At 52.9% G+C, this 22,446-nt stretch overlaps 1 protein-coding gene across 1 annotated transcript in view; it reads right to left on the bottom strand.

The window, feature by feature from the left end:
- The window catches only part of LOC140403945 (transient receptor potential cation channel subfamily M member 4-like), an 88,033-nt gene that overhangs the window by 52,901 nt on the left and 12,686 nt on the right, over positions 1 to 22,446 (bottom strand). Inside the window, exons 2-7 of the mRNA XM_072492227.1 lie at positions 15,785 to 15,957; positions 12,893 to 13,070; positions 7,008 to 7,188; positions 6,057 to 6,223; positions 2,559 to 2,736; positions 439 to 503 (exon numbers count right to left, since the gene is read on the bottom strand). Of these exons, the coding sequence (XP_072348328.1) occupies positions 439 to 503; positions 2,559 to 2,736; positions 6,057 to 6,223; positions 7,008 to 7,188; positions 12,893 to 13,070; positions 15,785 to 15,957 (942 nt within the window). The remainder of the gene's footprint in view (positions 1 to 438; positions 504 to 2,558; positions 2,737 to 6,056; positions 6,224 to 7,007; positions 7,189 to 12,892; positions 13,071 to 15,784; positions 15,958 to 22,446) is intronic.

Here is a 22,446-nt window from a genome sequence, read left to right as displayed (position 1 = left end):
TCGGAGTCCCACCACCCGCTTTCTTCAGACATGACCGAATGGCGGAGCAGGCTTGATGGGCCGAATGGCCTAATTCTGCTCCTGTATCTTACGGTCTTTAAAGAGGGTATCTTGCAATCAGCTTCCCTTATTGAGGGGCTCAATTGCCCGAAGGAGGGACCTCCTTAAAAAGAAGCTCATCTTAAATCCTGGGCTTCAGGAGTGGGACATCCTTCCATCAGAGCCAATGTGGGGGGGGGCAGGGTGGGGGGGGGGGTCTGATTATTGGGCGTTTTGAGGTATTTCACAATCACATTCTGCTGTCTTTGAGGTCAGGTTTCTACACGGTAAGATCTTTACTGTAGCTGACCAGATTCTGCCGGGCGGGCGGTTTGGGGGGTGGGGAGAGGGAAACTCAGCTCAGTCCGTCCCCTTTCGGACAGAATGACAGCTCCTCACCTGCAGCATTTTGGGCCCTCCTTGAATCAGCATGCACAGCACTGGGATCTCGATACTTCCCCTCCCTGTGGATAAAACAGGTCAATATTAACCCACATCTCCCTGCAACACAAGGTTTATTGTGTCTGTCAGTTATTGCCATGCTTGTGTAGGATATTTGTGTATCAGTCTGTGTGGATGACTGTCCGTATGTACGTGTGTTTGCATGTGCACATGTACGTGTGTGTGTGCATGTGTGTTTTTGTGTGTGCACATGTGTGCGTCTGTTCATGTGTATCTGTGTGTGATTGGTTGTGAACATATGTGTGTGAGTATGTGCATACATGTGTGTGTATGAGTGCACATGCACATGTGTATTTGTGTGTGTGTGCATGTGTTTGCGTCTGCGGGTGAGCGCGTGTGAATGTGCATGTATGTGCATATGTGCGTGTGCATATGTGTGTGTGTGCAAGTGTGCATGTGTGTTTTTTCTTTGTGCGCATATGATTATGCAAGTGTGCATGTGTGTGTGTGTGTAAGTGTGTTTTTTGTGTGCGAGCATGTGATTACGCATGTGGACATGTGTGTACATGTGTCTGTATGTGTGCGCGTGTGTTTGTGTATTTGCATATATGTGTGTGTTTGTGTGTGGGGGGGTGTATACATATGTGTGCATGTGTTTGTTTCTGTTTGCGTGCGCATGCAGGAGTGTGAGCAGGAGTGTGAGCAGGAGTGTGAGCATGAGTGAGTGTGTATTTGTTTGTGTGCGTGTGCCTGTCAGTGCACTGGCAGAGTCTCCACCAGAACGCACGCTTCCACAATAGAGCACAAGTGCCAGGGTACAGGAGAAGGCCGCTCAGCCCCTCAAACCTGTTCCACCATTCAACAAGATCTTTGCTGACTCAACTTTCAACCCAACCTCCCTGCTATACCCCTGACTCGATGTATCCACTGACACCCGTGCAGATTAAAAATCTGTCTAAATCAGCCTGCTTGAATCTATCCAATCACCCAACACCACTTCACTCGGGGGGGGAAACACCAAAGAATCTCCAAGTTCTGGGAGAAGGAATTCACCTCGATTTTAAACAGGACTCTGCCACCGAGCCGGCCTGTCCACTCCCTCGGAACCTGATACCTTTCAATAGGATCGCCTCTCATTCCTCTGAACACCAATGAGCATTAGGCCCAACCTGCCCCCTCCATCCCAGTCAGCCTTTATTTCTTTATTCTTTCAGGGGCGTCACTCACAATTAAGACCAGCAAGTAGGCTTACATTACTGCGAAAAGCCCCTAGTCGCCACACTCCGGCGCCTGTTCAGGTACACGGAGGGAGAATTCAGAATGTCCAAATTACCCAACAAGCACGTCTTTCAGGGCTTGTGGGAGGAAACCGGAGCACCCGGAGGAAACCCACGCAGACACGGGGAGAACGTGCAGACTCCGCACAGACAGTGACCCGAGCCCGGAATCGAACCTGGGACCCTGGCGCTGTGAAGCAACAGTGCTAAGCGCTGTGTTACCGTGCCGCCCATGTGAGCCAGGTGGCTGTTAGGTGACCAATCCAGTGAGGTCCAGTGGACGGCAGTGGGATGGGGGGGCTGGGAGGTCAGTGGGCAGCAGCGGGGGTGCGGGTTGGGGGGGGGGGGGCAGTGGGGAGGTGGGTAGGGGTTGAGAGGAAGGAGGGAAGCCCCTTTTTGGTGCAGCCCCTGGGTGTTCCTCCACCCAGGGAGGGAGGGAGGGCCTTTCAGCCTGCCCTGGGAGTGCTGACTCCCTCTCCCACTGGGGGCCCTAACCCTGGCCAACCCCAGGCAGCTGAACAGGCCCCAGCTGCCAGGGGGATCCATCAGGCTGACAGGAAAACTCCAATTGGTCGATCTAATTGAACACAATTAGCAATTAGGCCATCAACCTCGACAAAAAATGACTCGGAGACGGGATAGAGCCAAGATGTTACCCCTTACCCCCCCTCCCCCCTCCCCCCCGTCTCCTCACTTCCCTACCCCAAGAGTGGGGGCGAGGGGGCGGTAATTGTTAGCCCCAAATTATTCTGGTGTGGAGCCTGAAATCCAGCCCCTGCTGTGTGATTTGGGATCTGGGGCTTGACAGGCGCACAATAGACGATATTTCACAATACTCACCTCCGATTCCCGTCCGCTGTGTCAATATATGTTCCTCCAGTCGTGCCTGGAATTGGATTTCTCCTCCCATCCGATTGTTGGTCCCATCATCCACCAACAGGAATGCAGAGTAATTGTCATCCAGAGCATGCTCTGCACCCCTGTCACCACCCACTGTGTACTGCACGGGGAACGAACCCTGGGAGAGGACGTTCAGTAGAGTGAGAATCAGGCCGGGTTTTATAGACACTCACACACACACACTCACATGCAGACACACACACTCACACACAGGGACACACACAGACACACACACACAGACACACACACACAGACACACAGACACACACACACAGACACACACACACAGACACACACACAGACACAGACACACACAGACACAGACACTCACACACAGAGACACACACAGACACACACACACACACACACACACATGCAGACACACACACTCACACACAGACACACACACAGAAACACACACTCACACACAGACACACACAGACACAGACACACACACATGCAGACACACACACACTCACACACAGACACACACACAGATACACACACACTAACACACAGACACACTCACATACACACACACAGACACACACACAGACACACACACTCACACACAGACACACATACACTCTCACACAGACACACACACACTCACATATAGACACACACACAGGCACACACACAGACACAGATGCACAGACACACTCACACACACACTCACACATACACTCACACACAGCCACACACACACACTCACATACAGACACACACACACACTCACACACAGGCACACACACAGTCACACACAGACACACACACAGACACACACACACACATAGACAAACACACAGACACGCTCACAGACACACTCACACACACAGACACACACACACAGACACACGCACACTCACACACACACTCACACACAGACACACACACAGACACACACACTCACACACAGATACACACACACTCACACAGACACACACACAGACACACACTCACACACCGACACACACACACAGACACACTCACATGCACACTCACATGCACACTCACACGCACACACACTCACACACACTCACACACAGACAGACACACACACACTCACACAGACACACTCACACACAGACACACACACACTCACACACAGACACACACTCACTCACTCACAGACACACACACACAGGCACACACATTCAGACACACACACACTCACAGACACACACACTCACACTCACACACACAGTCACACACACAGTCTCACACACACTCACACACACACTCACACACACAGTCACACACACAGTCACACACACACAGTCACACACACTCACACACACAGTCACACACACAGTCACACACACACACAGTCACACACACACTCACACGCACACACTCACACACACACTCACACAGTCACACACACAGTCACACACACACTCACACACTCACAGTCACACACACATACTCACACACAGTCACACACATAGTCAGTCACACACACACAATCACACACACAGACACCCACTCACGCACAGTCACAGACAGACACACACACAGAGTCATACACACACACACACAGAGTCACACACACACACACACCCACACTCTCACACAGAGTCACACACACACACACACTCACACACAGAGTCACACACACACATACTCACACACACACATACTCACACACAGAGTCACACACGCACACACAGGGTCACACACACAGAGTCGCACACACTCACACGCAGAGTCACACGCACGCACACACACTCACACACACAGAGTCACACACACACAGTCACACAGTCACACACTCACACACACTGAGTCCCTCACACACAGACACACACTCACACACACACGCACACGGTCACACACACACACAGAGTCCCTTACACACAGACACACACTCACACACACAGAGTCACACACACAGACACACACTCACACACACACAGAGTCCCTCACACACAGACACACACTCACACACACAGTCACACACACTCAGACACACAGAGTCCCTCACACACAGACACACACTCACACACACAGAGTCACACAAACACAGCCACACACTCACACACAGTCACACACATACACACACTCATAGAGACACACACACACACTCACACACAGAGTCACACACACACACCCACACACAGAGTCACACACACACAGACACACACTCACACACAGAGTCACACACACACACAAAGTCACACACACACAGACACACACTCACACACAGTCACAGACAGACACACACACACACAGAGTCACACACACTCTCACACAGAGTCACACACACACACACAGTCTCACACACACACACACACACTCATACAGAGTTACACACACACACTCACACACAGAGTCACACACACACACATACTCACACACACACACAGAGTCACACACACTCACACACAGAGTCACACACACACACGCACACACACGCACACACACTCACACACACACAGAGTCACACACACACACACACAGTCACACAGACACACACACACACACACAGAGTCACACATACAGACACACACTCACACACACAGAGTCCCTCATACACAGACACACACTCACACACACACACGCACACAGTCTCACACACACACACACAGAGTCCCTTACACACAGACACACACTCACACACACAGAATTACACACACAGACACACACTCACACACACAGAGTCACACACACACAGTCACACACTCACACACAGAGTCACACACATACAGACACACACTCACACAGAGTCACATACACACACACACACAGAGTCACACACACACACATACTCACACACACACAGAGTCACACACACTCACACACAGAGTCACACACACACACACACAGTCACACAGACACACACTCACACACACAGAGTCACACATACAGACACACACTCACACACACAGAGTCCCTCATACACAGACACACACTCACACACACACACGCACACAGTCTCACACACACACACACAGAGTCCCTTACACACAGACACACACTCACACACAGAATTACACACACAGACACACACTCACACACACAGAGTCACACACACACAGTCACACACTCACACACACTCACACACAGAGTCACACACATACAGACACACACTCACACAGAGTCACATACACACACACACACAGAGTCCCTCACACACAGACACACACTCACACACACACACAGTTACACACTCACACACACAGAGTCACACACAGATACACACTCTCACACACAGAGTCACACACACAAACACACACACAGTAACACTCATACACAGTCACACACTCACACACACACAAAGACACACACACACAAAGACACACATACGCACACAAAGACGTACACGCACATAAAAACACGCATAAAGACACACATGTACACAAAGTTGCATACACACATTCACTCATGAACACTCACTCATACATACACACACGTACACGCATGCATGCATATTACCTTGGGGTTCACAAGACGATCTTTCTCGTACACGATTCCCCATGGCGCTATCCCCATGGCAACCACCTTTGCATTTGACCGTGTGTTTGCCGTGGCGTGGTCACGGACCGCCTGGCCAACGTACTTGCCGATCCCAACCTGCAGTCCACTGGTCATAATCCACGCGCCTGTGAGAACGATTCACATAAAAGTGACAAAGGGGAGGCGGCCTGGAGGACACGGAGAGTAACGGACAGCAAAGGTTCAGAGCAGAGTAGAGGATAGGTTGAGAGCGCGGATAATAAGAGATGAGACCATGGGGACCACGAGTACAGGGGCGATAGGCGAACGGGACTTGGCATGAATTGGAGAACAGGCAGAAATGTTCTGGATAAACTCAAGTTCTTTGAGTGTGGAAGATTCAAGAAGACAGGACAGTGCACAGAACAGCATCAACCTGAATGGCGTTAGTGAGAGGGGGGAGTGGAGCTAACGGAAAAGGGGTCAAACGGCTTCATCAACACAGGGGAGATAGAGCAGCCCAGCGAACAGCTGAGGTCACGTTGTCGATGCGATTCGAGAGGCGTGGACAGGGTGGAGAGGGAGCAGCTGTTCCCCTAAGTTGAAGGGTCAGTCACGAGGGGATACAAGTTCAAGGTGAGGGATGGGAGATTTTAGGTGGGGGGAATCTCAGGGAACACCTTTTTACCCAGAGGGTGGTGAGGGTCTGGAACGCCCTGCCTGGGAGGGTGGGGGAGGCGGGTTGCCTCACGTCCTTTAAAAAGTACCTGGATAAGCACTTGGCGTGTCACAACATTCAAGGCTCCGGGCCTGGTGCTGGCCAATGGGATTAGGTAGACAGGTCAGGTGTTCTTCACGAGTCAGTGCAGACTCGATGGGCCGAAGGGCCGCTTCCGCACTCTATGATTCTGTGATTTGTTCAGAAGTGTGGGAGATAGCGGGGGACCTCACCAGTGCTTTGTGCGGCTTTGACCAGCCCACGGCGGAGAATGTCCTTCAGCCAGGTCTTCATCTTCAAGTCCCCTTCTCCGCCCACGACGGACACGACCAGGTTGGGGGGGGGGATCCCCCAGAAGTGGGTTATCAGGGTGTAGACGATCGCAGGGTCCGTGTCGGAGGAAAGCCGCACAAACTGTAAAGAGAGAGAGAAAGTGCGTGACCTTTCAGGCGAAAGTGCGTGACCTTTCAGGCGAAAGTGCGTGACCTTTCAGGCGAAAGTGCGTGACCTTTCAGGACCACCGGACGCCTCAAAGCGCTTCACGGCCGGCGATAACCTTCTGAAGCGTAATCACCGTCGTGACGTAGGAAGCGCGCCGGCCAGTTCCCGCAGAGCAAGATCCCGCAAACAGCGCCGTGGGAGTGACCGGATAATCAGTCTTTGTGAGGTTGGGCGATGGCGGAACGTGGAGCAATTTACCGGCCACCTCCTGCCGAGATCAGGCCTCCACCGGGAGTCCAGGCCGTCATTACGCCCCGTGACACTTGCGAGACGTCGCGGTCTGCATCCCGCCCGCAATGTATTCCATCACACTCCCCACTTGTGCCTTGTAGATGGTGGACCGACTTTGGGAAGTCAGGAGGTGAGTTATTCACCACAGGATTCCCCAGCTCCTGACCTGCTCTTGCAGCAACAACGTTTATGTGGCTGGTCCAGTCCAGTTTCTGGTCAATGATAACCCCCTGGAGCAAATGGGACCTCCTCTTTTGCAAGGATGAGTCTGACATAGCTGAAGGTGGTGCACAGGGTGCATATGACTCGGGCGAGAATGAGTGGGTTCTTTCAGGGGGGAGCAAATGAGTGTGAGAGGTGTGGGAGGGGGCCAGCGAATCACACGCACATGTTTTGGGGTTGCAAAATTTATTTCCCGCTGCAGCTTCAAGCCAAGCCTTCTCTGTTCGCCTATTTCTTCCTTTGAGAGCACTCCTGATCTGCCTATCCATGCACTGATGTAGGACTCCTCCTCACAGTCACGGCCACTATCAATTTTTCAAGTAACAGCCGAGAAAAAATCGGGGAAAAGGTCCAAAGGTCCGACCCGAGCGGGAGCCACCAAATGTGCGACCTACTCGCCTTGTAGATGGTGGACCGACTGGCAGCACGGTAGCATAGTGGTTAGCACAGTTGCTTCACAGCTCCAGGGTCCCAGGTTCGATTCCCGGCTTGGGTCACAGTCTGTGCGGAGTCTGCACGTTCTCCCCGTGTCTGCGTGGGTTTCCTCCGGGTGCTCCGGTTTCCTCCCGCAGTCCAAAGATGTGCAGGTTAGGTGGATTGGCCGTGATAAATTGCCCTTAGTGTCCAAATTGCCCTTAGTGTTGGGTGGGGTTACTGGGTTTACGGGGATAGGGTGGAGGTGTTGACCTTGCGTAGGGTGCTCTTTCCAAGAGCCGGTGCAGATTCGATGGGCTGAATGGCCTCCTTCTGCACTGTAAATTCTATGATAAATTCTATAATACTCCTTCATGGCCGCCACCAGAAGTGATGTGAATATTATTTGCTGTATATTAGCCCAAGTTTGAATGTTGTCCAGGTCTTGTTGCATTGGGACATGGACGGCTTTAGTATCTGAAAAGTCGTGAATGATGCTGAACATTGTGCAGTCATCAGCGAACATCCCACTTCTGACCTTATGATGGAAGGTAGGTCATTAATGAAGCAGCTGAAGGTGGTTGGGCCTAGGACACCACCCCGAGGAACTCCTGCATCATTGCCCAGTTAGAACTGTCACCAGTGGCAACTTTTCCCTCTGATTCCCATTGGTTTCAGATTCCTCGGGTGCCATTGTTCCTCTGGAGTTCAGCACTTTTGTCCATGTTTGAACCAAGGCGCTAATGAGGTCGGGAGCTGAGTGACCCTGGGCGGAACCCAAAACTGAGCGATCGTGAGCAGGTTATTGCTGAGTAAGTGCCACTCGATGGGTAGATGGCGGGTAGATGCCAGTGTTGTGGCTGTACCAGCTTGGCTAGGGATGCGGCAAGTTCTGGAGGACAATTCTTCAGCATCAGGGCCCATGCAGGATCCAGTGTCTTCAGCTATTTCTTGATACCATGAGGGGTACAGCTTCACCAGCTATGGGGCTTGGTGGGACTGCTGTAGGTGACTATCAACAGGAGGTTTCCTGGCCCATGTTTGACGTGAAGCCGTGAGACATCACGGGATTCCGAGTCAATGTTAACGATTTCCAGTGTAACTTCCTCCCGACGGTACACCACTGTGCCGCCATCTCTGGTGGGTCTGGACATACCCAGAAATTGTGATGGTGGTGTCTGGGACAATTGTCCATAAGGTATGATCCTGACCTCGTTGCTTGACCAGTCTGTAGGTCAGCTCTGCCAATTTTGGCACAAGCCCCCGGATGTCAGCAAGGAAGGCTTTGCAGGGTCGATAGGGCTGGGTTTGCCATTCTTTCCGGAGCCTGGATTGATGCCGGGTAGTCTGTCCGGTTTAGTTCCTTTTTGGCTTTCCACTGTTTTGGTACAAACTCTGACTTTGTCGGCCATTTTAAAGGGAAGTTCAGAGTCAGCCACATTGCTGTGGGGGCTGAAGGCACACGTAGGCCAGACCGGGTAAGGACGGCAGATTTCCTTCCCTAAAGGGCATTAATGGACCAGATGGGTCTTGACAACAATCAATGATAGTTTTACGGTCACCATTACTAGGACGAGCTTTCAATTAAAGATTTATTATTAGGAAGTGTTCAGACTGGAGTCCAGTTACTAGTGGTGTACCACAAGGATCTGTTTTGGGGCCACTGCTGTTTGCCATTTTTATAAATGACCTGGAGGAGGGCGTAGAAGGATGGGTGAGTAAATTTGCCGATGACACTAAAGTCGGTGGAGTTGTGGACAGTGCGGAAGGATGTTACAAGTTACAGAGGGACATAGATAAGCTGCAGCGCTGGGCTGAGAGGTGGCAAATGGAGTTTAATGCAGAAAAGTATGAGGTGATTCATTTTGGAAGGAATAACAGGAAGACAGAGTACTGGGCAAATGGTAAGATTCTTGGTAGTGTGGATAAGCAGAGAGATCTCGGTGTCCATGTACATAGATCCCTGAAAGTTGCCATCCAGGTTAGAATCATAGAATCATAGAAGTTTACAGCATGGAAACAGGCCCTTCGGCCCAACCAGTCCATGCCGCCCAGTTTTTACCATTAAGCTCGTCCCAGTTGCCCGCACTTGGCCCATATTGGTTATTAAGAAGGCGTACGGTGTGTTAGCTTTTATTGGTAGAGGGATTGAGTTTCGGAGCCATGAGGTCATGTTGCAGCTGTACAAAACTCTGGTGCGGCCGCATTTGGAGTATTGCGTGCAATTCTGGTCGCCGCATTATAGGAAGGATGTGGAAGCATTGGAAAGGGTGCAGAGGAGATTTACCAGAATGTTGCCTGGTATGGAGGGAAGATCTTATGAGGAAAAGCTGAGGGACTTGAGGCTGTTTTCGTTAGAGAGAAGAAGGTTAAGAGGTGACTTAATTGAGGCATACAAGATGATCAGAGGATTGGATAGGGTGGACAGTGAGAGCCTTTTTCCTCGGATGGTGATGTCTACCATGAGGGGACATAGCTTTAAGTTGAGGGGAGATAGATATAAGACAGATGTCAGATGTAGGTTCTTTACTCAGAGTAGTAAGGGTGTGGAATGCCCTGCCTGCAACAGTAGTGGACTCGCCAACACGAAGGGCATTCAAATGGTCATTGGATAGACATATGGACGATAAGGGAATAGTGTAGATGGGCTTTAGAGTGGTTTCACAGGTCGGCGCAACATCGAGGGCCGAAGGGCCTGTACTGCGCTGTAATGTTCTATGTTCTATGTTCTATGAATTGCATTTTAAATTCCACCAGTCGCCGTGGTGGGGACTCGTTGACTAACGTTGGCTCTCTCAGTTTTGGTTAGGCCTGATCACCCTTGAGGAATTAAAAACCTCAGGAGAATAAATACTTGAACCATCCCCAGTGCTGGCATTACCCTGTCTGACAGCAGATCATAGAACAATTACACACAGAAGGAGGCCAGCCGTTAGGGCATTCATCTCTGAGTAGGATTCTAAGTGAGAGGCTTCCGGAAGATTCTGGCTGATTTTTCGTCCACTGGCAAACAACCAATAGCTTTCTGAGCCAAATCCTGCAGACAGGGGCAGTACAGGTCCCGGTGTTTGCGGTCTCGGGATTAGGAACACATTGTGGTTTTGCCAGCAACGCTCACACCTCATGGAAGAATTTCAGAAAAGGCCTCTTGGCAACTCTCCATTAGATAAAACAAAATGCACAAGTTGGCAGAATCTTACAGCAAAGACCACGGCCATTCATCCCATCAATCCTGTACTAGCTCATCTCTTTTCCTTCTTTCACTGGAGGTGAGAATGACTCACATTTATTGCCCATCCCCAGATGCCCGTGAGCAGGTGGCGGTGAGCCGCCGGCTCGACCGCTGGAGTCCATGCAGTGTAGGTACGCCCACCGTGCTGTTAGGGAGGGAGTTCCAGGGTTTTGACCCAGCGGCGGTGAAGGAACGGCGATTAATTTTCCAAGTCAGGAGGGCCAACAGCCCGTTGGTGCTGCTCCCAGGCGTCTGCTGCATTTGCCCTTCCAGGTGGTCATGGCCGCGTGTTTGGAAGGTGCTGTCGAAGGGGTCTTGGTGCAGTGCATCTTGTAGACGGTACACGCGGCGGCCGCTGTGTATCGGTGGCGGAATGACTGAATGTCGAAGGTGGTGGATGGGGTGCCATTGACGTGGCTGCTTTGTCTTTGCAAGAGCTATCTAATGAGCATCACTCCCCCTGATCCTTTCCTTTCCCGCAAAGCCCCGCATTCGATTTTCTTTCTAAGCAGATACCCAACTCCCATTTGACGTTGGATCCCCATCATATTCAGGTCGAGCATTCCAGGTCGTAGTCAAAAATCTTACAACACCAAGCTAAAGTCCAACAGGTTTGTCTTGAACCACTAGCTTTCGGAGCGCAGCTCCTTCACCGGGTTACTGTCTGTGAGGGGTTTGCACACTCTCCCCGCGTCTGTGTGGGTCTCACCCTCCACCCAAAAAGATGTGCAGGGGAGGTGAATTGGCCACGCTAAATTGCCCCATAATTGGAAAAAAAAATTGGGTACACTAAATTTTTTAAAAAAAAGATTGGCGGATTGGCCATGATAAAATTGCCCCTTGGTGTCCAGGGATGTGCAGGTTAGGTGGGATTACAGGGTTAGGGCGAGGGAGTGGGCCTAGGTAGGGTGCTCCTTCAGAGAATCGGTGCAGACTCAATGGGCCGAATGGCCTCCTTCTGCACTGCAGGGATTCGAGGATTCTATAATTCCCATAATTCTCGCGTCTGACCAGTGGCATTGGACCTTTTAGACGCAAAGTTGCAAGCGAGGCTCAAACCTAGGCTCACATTATCAGATGCTGGTGAATTTGAATGTCTCACCATTACAGCTCTCGCACCATCGGTGGCTTCATGCTGGACCCGGGCGATCGTGGGTTCGAACCCCACTCCCGAGACCCCACAGTACAAAATCTAAACCGGCACCCAGTGCAGCATTGAAGGTGTGCGGCGTTGTCAGAGGTACCGTGATTCGGATGGAAACTCAGGCCTCATCTGCCTTTTGAGGTGAATGCAAAAGGTCGTACAGAACGATCTCGGGAAGAGTTGGAATTTCTGGTGAGGGAATGGGACACATGGGATATCTCTTGCAATGGGATGACCGGACACAAGGATTGCCCCTTCCGTGCTGTACCATTCCATTCCCCCAGGATCGCGCACCCATATCTTTAGATGCAGCCTCTCTGGAACAGACTCTGTTGGACAGGCAGCCGGTGAAAGTGCAGTCACCTCCCTCTTACCTTGCCGTGTAGCCTCCCTTTCCCAAAAAACTCCACGTCTCCGAAGGCGTCGGTTGGCTCCTCCGTTGTGTGCTCAGCCGTGTTCCATCTGCTGACGATGGCAGCGCCAAAGTTGTCCTCTGTCGCCACGGGATTGTGGCGCACCTTGGGATAGCCACACTGGCAGAGAGGTTGCTTCCTGAGTCGGGAGGAGAAAGTGAGATGTGTTAGCTGGAAGGGCGAGGAAGAAATAGTGTTAGAGAAAGAAGTCTGCTGAGCTCTCTACGCTCCTCCAATTCTGCACTCGCTCACAATTCCCATTTCCTTATTCCCATGATTGGCCTCCAGCTGAGTAGGCCCTAAGTCCCGTAATTCGCTCCCTAAGCCTCTCTTCCTCTCTCTCCTTCATGAGACTGAAAGCCTGCCTCTTTGACTAAGCTATTGCTCACAAGGGCACAAGATGAGGAGTAGGCCATTCAGCCCCTCAAGCCTGCTCTGCCATTCAATAAGATCAACTCCGCTTCCCTGTCTCTGCTCAGTTAACCCCGGCCTCCCTTGTCTGTCAGAAAGCTGTCCAACCAAGCCTTGAATATATTCAATGGCCCAGCTTTCTGAAGAATAGATGTCTACAGACTAGCGACGAGGGACAAACATTCTCCGTCTTAAAGGGGAGAGCCTGGGCTGGCTTTTCCCGTTCCCGAGGCGAAGTGCCGGTGCGGATGGAGAATCCGCGAGAGTTTTACGACAGGAAAATCGGTGAGAACCCCTCACCGTTTCCGGTACCGGTGAGGGACGAGCGCCGGCAGCGCGTGAAACGCTCGCGGGTCGCGCCATAAACGGCCGGAGAATGGCCGGGCCCCGGGCCGCGCATGCGCAGGGCTGACGGCCCGCACCAGTCACGCCGTAAAACATGGCGCCGGCCGTGCTCAGACCCTGACCCGCCAACGGCGACCCACAACCCCAACCCCCGACCACCCCCCACCACTCCCCCCAGCCCCAGCAGAAGCTGGCCGGTGATGCGGCAAGGGCCTTGCAATGGCACATCCCAATGATGCCGGTTTGGAGGGGGCGGGGCGTGGCAGGCCAGCGTCAAACCGGCCCCGGTCCCGGCATCGGAATCCATTCTCCGCCCGATCGCCGATCACGATTTCGGCGTCGGGCCACGGAGAATCCTGCCCCCTTTATTTTTAAACTGTATCGTCTAGACTCCCCCCACCCAAGTGGGGAAACATCCTCTCAGCATCTGCCCTGTCAAGTTCTCTATATGTCCCAATAAGATTGCCTCTCATTCTTCTGGGCCAGGATTGCGAGTCCGCCCCGGTACCGCTGCTAGCAAGGACGGGGAATTTGGTGCGCTGCTTGCTGACGATAGGATTCTCTACTCCCGCTGCTTGTCGGTGGGAGTTCCCACTGAAGCCACCCCACGGGACGGGGAAACCGGGGAGAGAATCCCGCCGCTAGGAAACGGCCGGAGAATTCCCACCCTGAACTCCAACGGGTACAGGCCCAAGCCTGCTCAACCTTCCCCCAGGAATCAGGGGCGGGATTCTCCGCAATCGGCGCGATGTCCGCCGACCGGTGCCAAAAACGGCGCGAATCAGTCCGGCATCGCGCCGCCCCAAAGGTGCGGAATTCTCCGCATCTTGAGGGGCCGAGCCCTCACCTTGAGGGGCTAGGCCCGCGCCGGACTGATTTCCGCCTAGTCCCGCCGGTAAGATTCTCGCCGGCAGGACAGGCATTCCAGCAGCGGGACTTCGGCCCATCGCGGGCCGGAGAATCGCCGGGGGGGTGGGGGGGGGCCGACCGGGGGCCGACCGGCGCGGCGCGATTCCCACCCCCGCCGATTATCCGGTGCCGGAGAATTCGGCAACCGGCGGGGGCGTGATTCACGCCAGCCCCCGGCGATTCTCCGACCCGGCCCAGAGGAGTGACCCTTCTCTGAACTGCTTCCAATGTAATTCTACCCTTCCCTAAGTAAAGAATCCAACACTGTACTCGGTGCTCCAGGTGCAGTCCCACTAAGAACCTGGAAAACTGTGGCAACACTTCCTCAATTTTATACTCGATTCTCCAGAAACATTCCCAGTCGCTTGCTGTACCTGCTAACGTTTTATAGTTCATGTACAAACTGTACACCGAGTGACTCAGTATCAAATGTTGACAGATTATGCGGGTCTGTGGATATCCCTGGGGTTTTGATGTGATTAAAGTTGGCTACGAATACCATTATTATTTCACAACCCTGACGGGCGCTGGAGTTAACCTCAGAGGTATCACTCCTTACCCTTCTTATTTAACCCATAGTGTGCACTCTCTGAGTTTTACATTGCGTACAGTCTGTATAAACCACAGTTCCCCAATACAGTGGGAGTAAGGTAAAGTCGCCATAGCCCCAGGTAACCCTTTGAGCAGGGGGGGGGGGAGGAGAGCTGACTGGTGGTGATTTAACCTGAGGATCACCGCACCGCAGGTGAGGGGCAAGGTTGGGAAGACGGGGCCTTCATGAATAACCTCAGTCGGTACGGGATTTGAACCCACGCTGCTGGCCTCGCTCTGCATCGCGAACCAGCCGTCCAGCCAACTGAGCTAAACCGGCCCCGTAGATGTGGTGCCAAAGGCATGGACCAAGTGGACAAGGCCGATCACAGGCTCACTAATCCCCTCAAATTAGCACTGCTGCCTATGGCGCCGAGGGCCCGGGTTCGATCTCGGCCCTGAGTCACTGTCCGTGTGGAGTTTGCACATTCTCCCCGTGTCTGCGTGGGTCTCACCCTCACAACCCAAAGATGTGCAGGTTAATTGGATTGGCCTCGATAAATTGCCCCTTAATTGGAAAAAAAAGAATAATTGGGTACTCTAAATTTATTTTTAAAGATTATTCACAGCATCCCATCGCCTATATTCGTCCTTTACCTGTGAGAGGTCGTGTCTTCGAGGTGAGAGGTCGTGTCTTCGAGGTGAGAGGTCGTGTCTTCGAGGTGAGAGGTCGTGTCTTCGAGGTGAGAGGTCGTGTCTTCGAGGTGAGAGGTTGTGTCTTCGAGGAAGGTGGAACAGGTTTTCTTCTTAATCACCTTGGGTATCCAGCTCTGTGAACAAGAGACACACTGATAGTCAATGAGTTATTACCGAGTGCGTACTTGATCCAGTGAGGGGGAGAGAGACTGACAGTCAGTGTCGTTGATTCTCCGACCCCCCCCGCTGGGTCGGAGAATCGCCGGGGGGGGGGGGGCGGCGTGAATCCCTCCCCCGCCGGCTGCCGAATTCTCCGGCACAGGATGTTCGGCGGGGGCGGGATTGGCGCCGCGTCGGTCGGCGGGCCCCCCTCGGCGATTCTCCGGCCCGCGATGGGCCAAAGTCCCGCTGCTGCTCTGCCGGTCCCGCCGGCGTGAATTGAACCCGGTCCCTTGCCGGCGGAGTCCCTTCGGCCCCGGCTGGCGTGGCACCAAACGCCTTTCCCGCAGGCCGGCGTCACGCCAACCACTCCGGGGCGGGCCTGGCCCCTAAAGGTGCAGGCTTGGCCCCTACAGGTGTGGAGGAATCCGCACCTTTGGGGCGGTCCGACGCTCCATCCCGCCGGGACCCCCCGCCCCACCGGGTAGGGGAGAATCCCGCCCCTGTGCTTTAATCAGAGGCTGAGTACACTGGGTCTATATTCACTGGAGTTTAGAAGAAAGGGGGAGGGAATCTCATAGAAAAATTCTGAAGGGGGCTTGACACTGAGATGAGCCGGTTTGGGTGGATTGGCCATGCTAAAATTGCCCCTTAGTCTCCAAAGATGTGCAGGTTAGGTGCGGTTATGGGGATATGTGCAGGGTGCTCTTTCAGATGGTCAATGTAGGCTCAATGGACCGAATGGCCTCCTTCTTCACTGTATGGATATCTAGAGATATCAAGGCTCCTCACAAAACGCCTGAACCTGCAGTATATCTTCTCACCTCGCCACTGGCTAAAAGATCAGGGGTGGGGTTTTGCAGACCCCCCCCCCCCCCCCCCCGGGTCGGAGAATCCCCTGGGGGCGGTGTGAATCCCGCCCCGCTGCTCCAATTCCGACTGCCGTATTCTCCGGTGCCGGTCTTCGGGCGGGGACCACGCCACGCCGGTCGGGGGCCGTTGGCAGCGGCCCCCCCCGGCAGTTCTCCGGGCCCCGATGGGCTGGGCGACCGCACGTTTCTGGCCAGTCCCACTGGCGTGGATTGGACATTGTCCCACACGGCGGGACTGGCAGGTACGTTGGCTGGTACGGTCCTTGGGGGGGGGGTGCGCTGGGGGGTCCGGCCCGCGATCGGGGCCCACTGATCTGCGGGTTGGCCTGTGCTGTGGGGGTGCTTCTTCCTTCCACGCCAGCTCCGCCATGGCTGGCGCGGAGGAAACACCCCCCCCTGCGCATGCGGCAGAATACGCCAGCCGGTCTGCGCATGCGCGGACCCACGCCGGCGGTTCTGCGCATGCGCTAACTCGCGCAGTCCCTTCTGCGCCGGCTGGCGTGGTGCCAACCCTTCCAGGACCGGCTTAGTGCGGAGAAGTCCGCTACTTCCGGTTGGCCCGACACCGGAGTGGTTCGCACCGTTTTTTACGCCGGCATCAGGCCATCGCGCCGATTCGGGAGAATCCCGCCTCAGGAATCTCCCTACTTCTTGACCCCTTTGTAACGGCTCTTTCATATGAGTGAGGTGCCATGTTAATTTTTTAAAAAATCTTTATTATCACAAGTAGGCTTACATTAACACTGCAATGAAGTTACTGTGAAAATCCCCTCGTCGCCACACTCCGGCGCCTGTTCGGGTACACTGAGAGAGAATTCAGAATGTCCAATTCACCTAACAAGCACGTCTTTCGGAACTTGTGGGAGGAAACTGGAGCGCCCGGAGGAAACCCGCGCAGACACGGGGAGAACGTGCAGACTCCGCACAGACAATGGCCGTGATTCTCCCATCGGGCGGCTAAGTGCCGACGAAAAACGGGAGTGTTTTACTCCGCCGATGGCGCGCGTTCCGAGACCCGATTCTCCGAGCCACAGTGGGATAGCTCGGCGCTGGAAAGGCCCACGCCGCTCCAGCTGCCGATCCCGGTGTGAACCCGGCGCCGCGGGGTCCGCGCATGCGCAGTTGGGCCGGCGGCAACTAGCACATGCGCAGTGGCCTTCCCCGCGCCAGCCCCGACACCAAATGGCGCAGGGCGACAGGAGCCGGCGCGGAGGAAAGGAAGCCCCCAGACAGAGAGGCCGGCCCGCCGATTGGTGGCCAGGCCACGACGGAGGCCCCCGGGGTCGGACCACCCTCCCGTCCCACAGGCCGCCCCCGGACCCTTCGCCGCCGAGGTCCCGCCGGCTCAGAGGGTGTTAGAATGGCGGCGGCAGGACTGGGCTTTTTGTTGACGGCCCGTCCGGACTGGAGAATCTGCGTGCCAGCCCGTGCCGGCCCGGGCCGGAGAGTCGGCGCATACCCCGACTGGCGCCGCGCCGACCACGCCGGCCCCAATGCCGCCGATTCCCTTCTCTGCGGAGAATCGCGTCCCGGCATCGGGGTGGCGGGGCGCGATTCGCGCGGCGATTCTCCGACCCAGCAGGGGGTCGGACAATTCCGCCCAGTGACTCCAGCCTGGAATCAAACCTGGGACCCTGGCGCTGTGAAGCCATAGTGCTAACCACTGTGCTTCCGTGCTGCCCTAATTGGCACTATCTGAGTCACAGCACCCACCTTTCAAAGGGTTGACTTAAGAAGTGCGTAAACCTCTCCTTAACTGTATGATATTCACTTCAGCCATCCCCTGTGAAGGCAAGTTCCACATTCTAATCATTTCTTGGCTGTTGCAGTTGATTGGCAGATCCTCGCATCCGTTTCCAAAGCTTGTTTTTTCCCCCAGAGCAGGTCGCGGGTGTGTTGCCAGAGGTTTATAAGCTCGCGGGGCGCCTCTCCGCATCAAGCTAGGCCCACCCAGGGTCTCTCCCAGTCTTATTGCTGGCGGTCGGTGTGCGTCGGAAGGATTTTGCGGGTTGAGACGCAATCTGTTAGGAAGTCTTTTAATAATCGCAGGCGTCAACACACCCGAAGTGCCCTGTCCTGGGCGAACCACATTGTTGACCACGGTTTCACCCCGGCCAGGCTTTGGCGCAGCGGGTTAGCCTCCCTGCCTCTGAGTCTGGAGCTCAGGGTTTTGAGTCCCACCCCAGGTCTTGGCGGCCAAGGAGGTGCCTTCATGAGGTGGCCAAGCAGGTTTGAGAGTGTCAACCTGCAAAATCCTTCCAAACATGTCAATGGCAGGCGGTAGGAGCGGGAGAGACTCCTGGTCAGCCGCACTCGCCTCATTGACGGACTTGAGTGCCACCCCTCAAGCTATAAGCCCCTGGCGACAGACTAGCTATGGATACAGACAAAAGTCTGCCTTACATCCGGGAAGAGAATGGGATATGCAACCTGTTTGGCCACGTTATGAATGAATCTTCCTTGGCCATCAAGTCCTGGGGTGGGGCTCAATCCGGAGCTTCGGGCCCAGAGGCAGGGCCCTAGCCACGGCACCTCAAGACCTCCCAATCACTCCTTGGTAAAGAAGTTCATTCTGAACTTTCTACTGGATTTATGAGTGACTATTTTACATTGTCGATCTCTAGTTTTGGACTCTCCCTACATTGAGCCTGGTTTGCAGATGTCAAAGATGCAAAACAAACAGAGATTTATTGGGGATGGTGTTTTCACACAGGCTGCAAAAACAGATTAACGGTTAGCCTGTCCAAACGGCCGAAGATACCATCAGAACTTTACGTGATCGACCTCTTAAAGTGACTGTAGTGACCCACACGGGACAAGCTTGCTAATATTTCCCGTGTGGCTTGAGGTGTACGAACTCCCCTGCTAACAAGGGGCAGGATTACATTGTATTTAAGGTTGGTCAGAATGTAACTGTAATGACATGTATAATGTAAGGAGTGTAAAGGATCAACAAGGTGATGTTCATGTATCTCAACACTAGATGGCACCACAGAGTAGACATATAAAAGACTGTGCCTCCTGCAGTTCCGGGAGAAGGTTGGAGAAGGTGTTAGAGAAGGTTAGGGGAAAGGTTGAGATAGTGTGAGTTGTATTAGAGATATTATAGATTTCTGTAGTATAGATTTAGTACTGCTCTTTTATTAGCCATTACTTAGTAAAGTGTGCAAATCATTTAAAGTAGTGTAAAATAAACTAGCTTTGTTTCAAATACACAGCGTGATGTTCTTTGTCAGCACTACGATGTTTAGCCATCTTGGAGGACTATACAAGGTGACTTTCAACCGGGTCTCTTGTGTACATACTACAGTGTTAATAAATATGTTTATGTTTGTTACTCAAATGACTCCTATTTGCCATTATTACCGTGACCTTGTTCCCACTCGGAGCAGCATGAATACACAACACTTTCCACCCCCTTTACATCAGAGGTTTCCACAATGAAACACAGCAAAACATTAAAAAATCAAAATTTACAATATGAGCTATGAACATACACAACAGTCAATAAGTTAGGCGTTTTGGAGATTGTCGATTCCTGTGTGGTTGCCGATAAACCTCAGGCATCTGCTTTTTCGTGTTGATCGAAACCCCTGGTGTTTTTTGGTTTAGTTTGGACGTCGTCTGCTGTCTCAACCGGAGTCGACGTGGTGTTCGGAGGATGACTCGGTGTTGAAACGTCCTCAACTGGGGCAGAGTCTCCCACGGTGTTTCTGGTATTGTCCGGATCTCAGGAATGTCTGGGTCTTCCCGTGGCTCAGTTTGTTGCCGAATCGCGGTTGACTCTGTCTCTGGCAATCTCATTCTAGCTGCTAAAATGTGATCAGCTCGTCACCTCCACACTAACCTTCCCGAGTTTGAACGGTGTAGGAGACCGGTCCTGTCTGTGCTAAGACGATGGCATTTATCCAGTTCTCGCTGGTGGTATACGTCCTGCCAATACTACTTGACCTGACTTTGCTGTTTCCTCTCAACAATCTCTCTCGTCTTAGGCGGCTTCAGCAGATTAAACTTGTGGTGAATGTATAATTACTGATAATTCACCAGTGCACTGTGTTATGTTATTAACCCTGTGGGCTCTGTCTATGGGCCATTGTGTGGCTTCACCCACAGGGGATATGTTGGGGCATGTACAGGCTCCGCCCATGGCTCCACCCCCTTTACAGGACGTATAAGAGCTGCCGACCTGCGGGGCCGCCTTCAGTGTTGTACCGGTCACAGGCAGGCTCAGTTCTAAGCTGATTAAAACCACGGTTTACTTCTCCACGTGTCTTCGAGTGAATTGATGGTCGCATCAATACTCTATGAGGAACTGACGATTGATCATGAATAATGCCGGAGAACTTAGAGTTGTCAAGTGTGTGTATTATGTCATCAGAAATCGGCTTAGTTGTTTAGACAATGATCCTTGCTCGCGGGTTATCTTCAATAGATGCTACATTGTTTGAACAAACCTTTCATCCAGTCCATTTGTGAGCTCAGCAGTGCAGGAAATTATGTGAGTGCATCGTTGACCAGGCATCCCCCATCAAGGCCAAACAAAGAGGCAAAGTGCCATTGAATTCATAGATCATAGAAGGGACCATTCGGCCCATCGGGTCTGCACCGGCCCTTGGAAAGAGCACCCCATTTAAGTCCACACTTCCAACCAATCCCCGTAACCCAGTCACCCCACCCAACCTTTTCTTTGGACACTAAGGGCAATTTAGCATGGCCAATCCACCTAACCTGCACATCTTTGGACTGTGGGAGGAAACCGGAGCACCCGGAGGAAACCCACGCACACACGGGGAGAACGTGCAGACTCCGCACAGACAGTCACCCAAGCCGGGAATCAAACCTGGGACCTTGGGAGCTGTGAAGCAACTGTGCTAACCACTGTGCTACCCACAATTGCGGGGTCTTTCTCTGTGCTGCAGGGGATGACAAACAAGTCGCTAAATCCGCCTGCAACAGGACTCTGTTTTCAGTTGAATCACCCCTATCATTTAAATAACACTGGACTCCTTCTAGTGCAGTTAGAATTTGATCCATGGCATGTTGGAGCAACGCAGGTGAAGACGTGATGCCAAATGTAAGTCTTTTATATCTTAATTGCCCTTAGCGTGTCACGGATTGTCAAATATTGCTGTGAATCTCGATCCACATTTATCTGGAGATAAGCTTGACTAAGGCCAACTTTACTGAAATGCTGGCCTCCAGCCAACCCAGAAACTAAATCAGTAATTAAAGGCAGAGGGTGCTGCTGTGTATATGTACCGGATTGATAGTGGTTTTAAAATTACCATATATTTTTACTGAACAATCTGTCTTCATCACAGGTACTACGGGCGTGGCCCATTTACATTAAGGGGTTCAAGGACCTCCATCTCGACCAGCTTCACTACTTCTGCCTTGACCTTAAGCCTGATGGCATGCGGCATTCTCCCTCAATCCTTAGCTTGACTGAAATCTCTTTCAAGCTTCCTAGCTCTCCATTAAAGACAATTGCATGTTTCTTTAACATTTTCGGGAGACGTGCTTCGGATCCTGACACGAGCTTCACCTCGGCCGAGGTTAGCTCGATTCTCTCCAGCCAGGTTCTCCCCATGA

The sequence above is a fragment of the Scyliorhinus torazame genome, chromosome 29 (genome assembly GCF_047496885.1).
Source record: "Scyliorhinus torazame isolate Kashiwa2021f chromosome 29, sScyTor2.1, whole genome shotgun sequence".
Taxonomy (NCBI): domain Eukaryota; kingdom Metazoa; phylum Chordata; class Chondrichthyes; order Carcharhiniformes; family Scyliorhinidae; genus Scyliorhinus; species Scyliorhinus torazame.
This window is presented reverse-complemented; position numbering and strand designations above follow the sequence as displayed.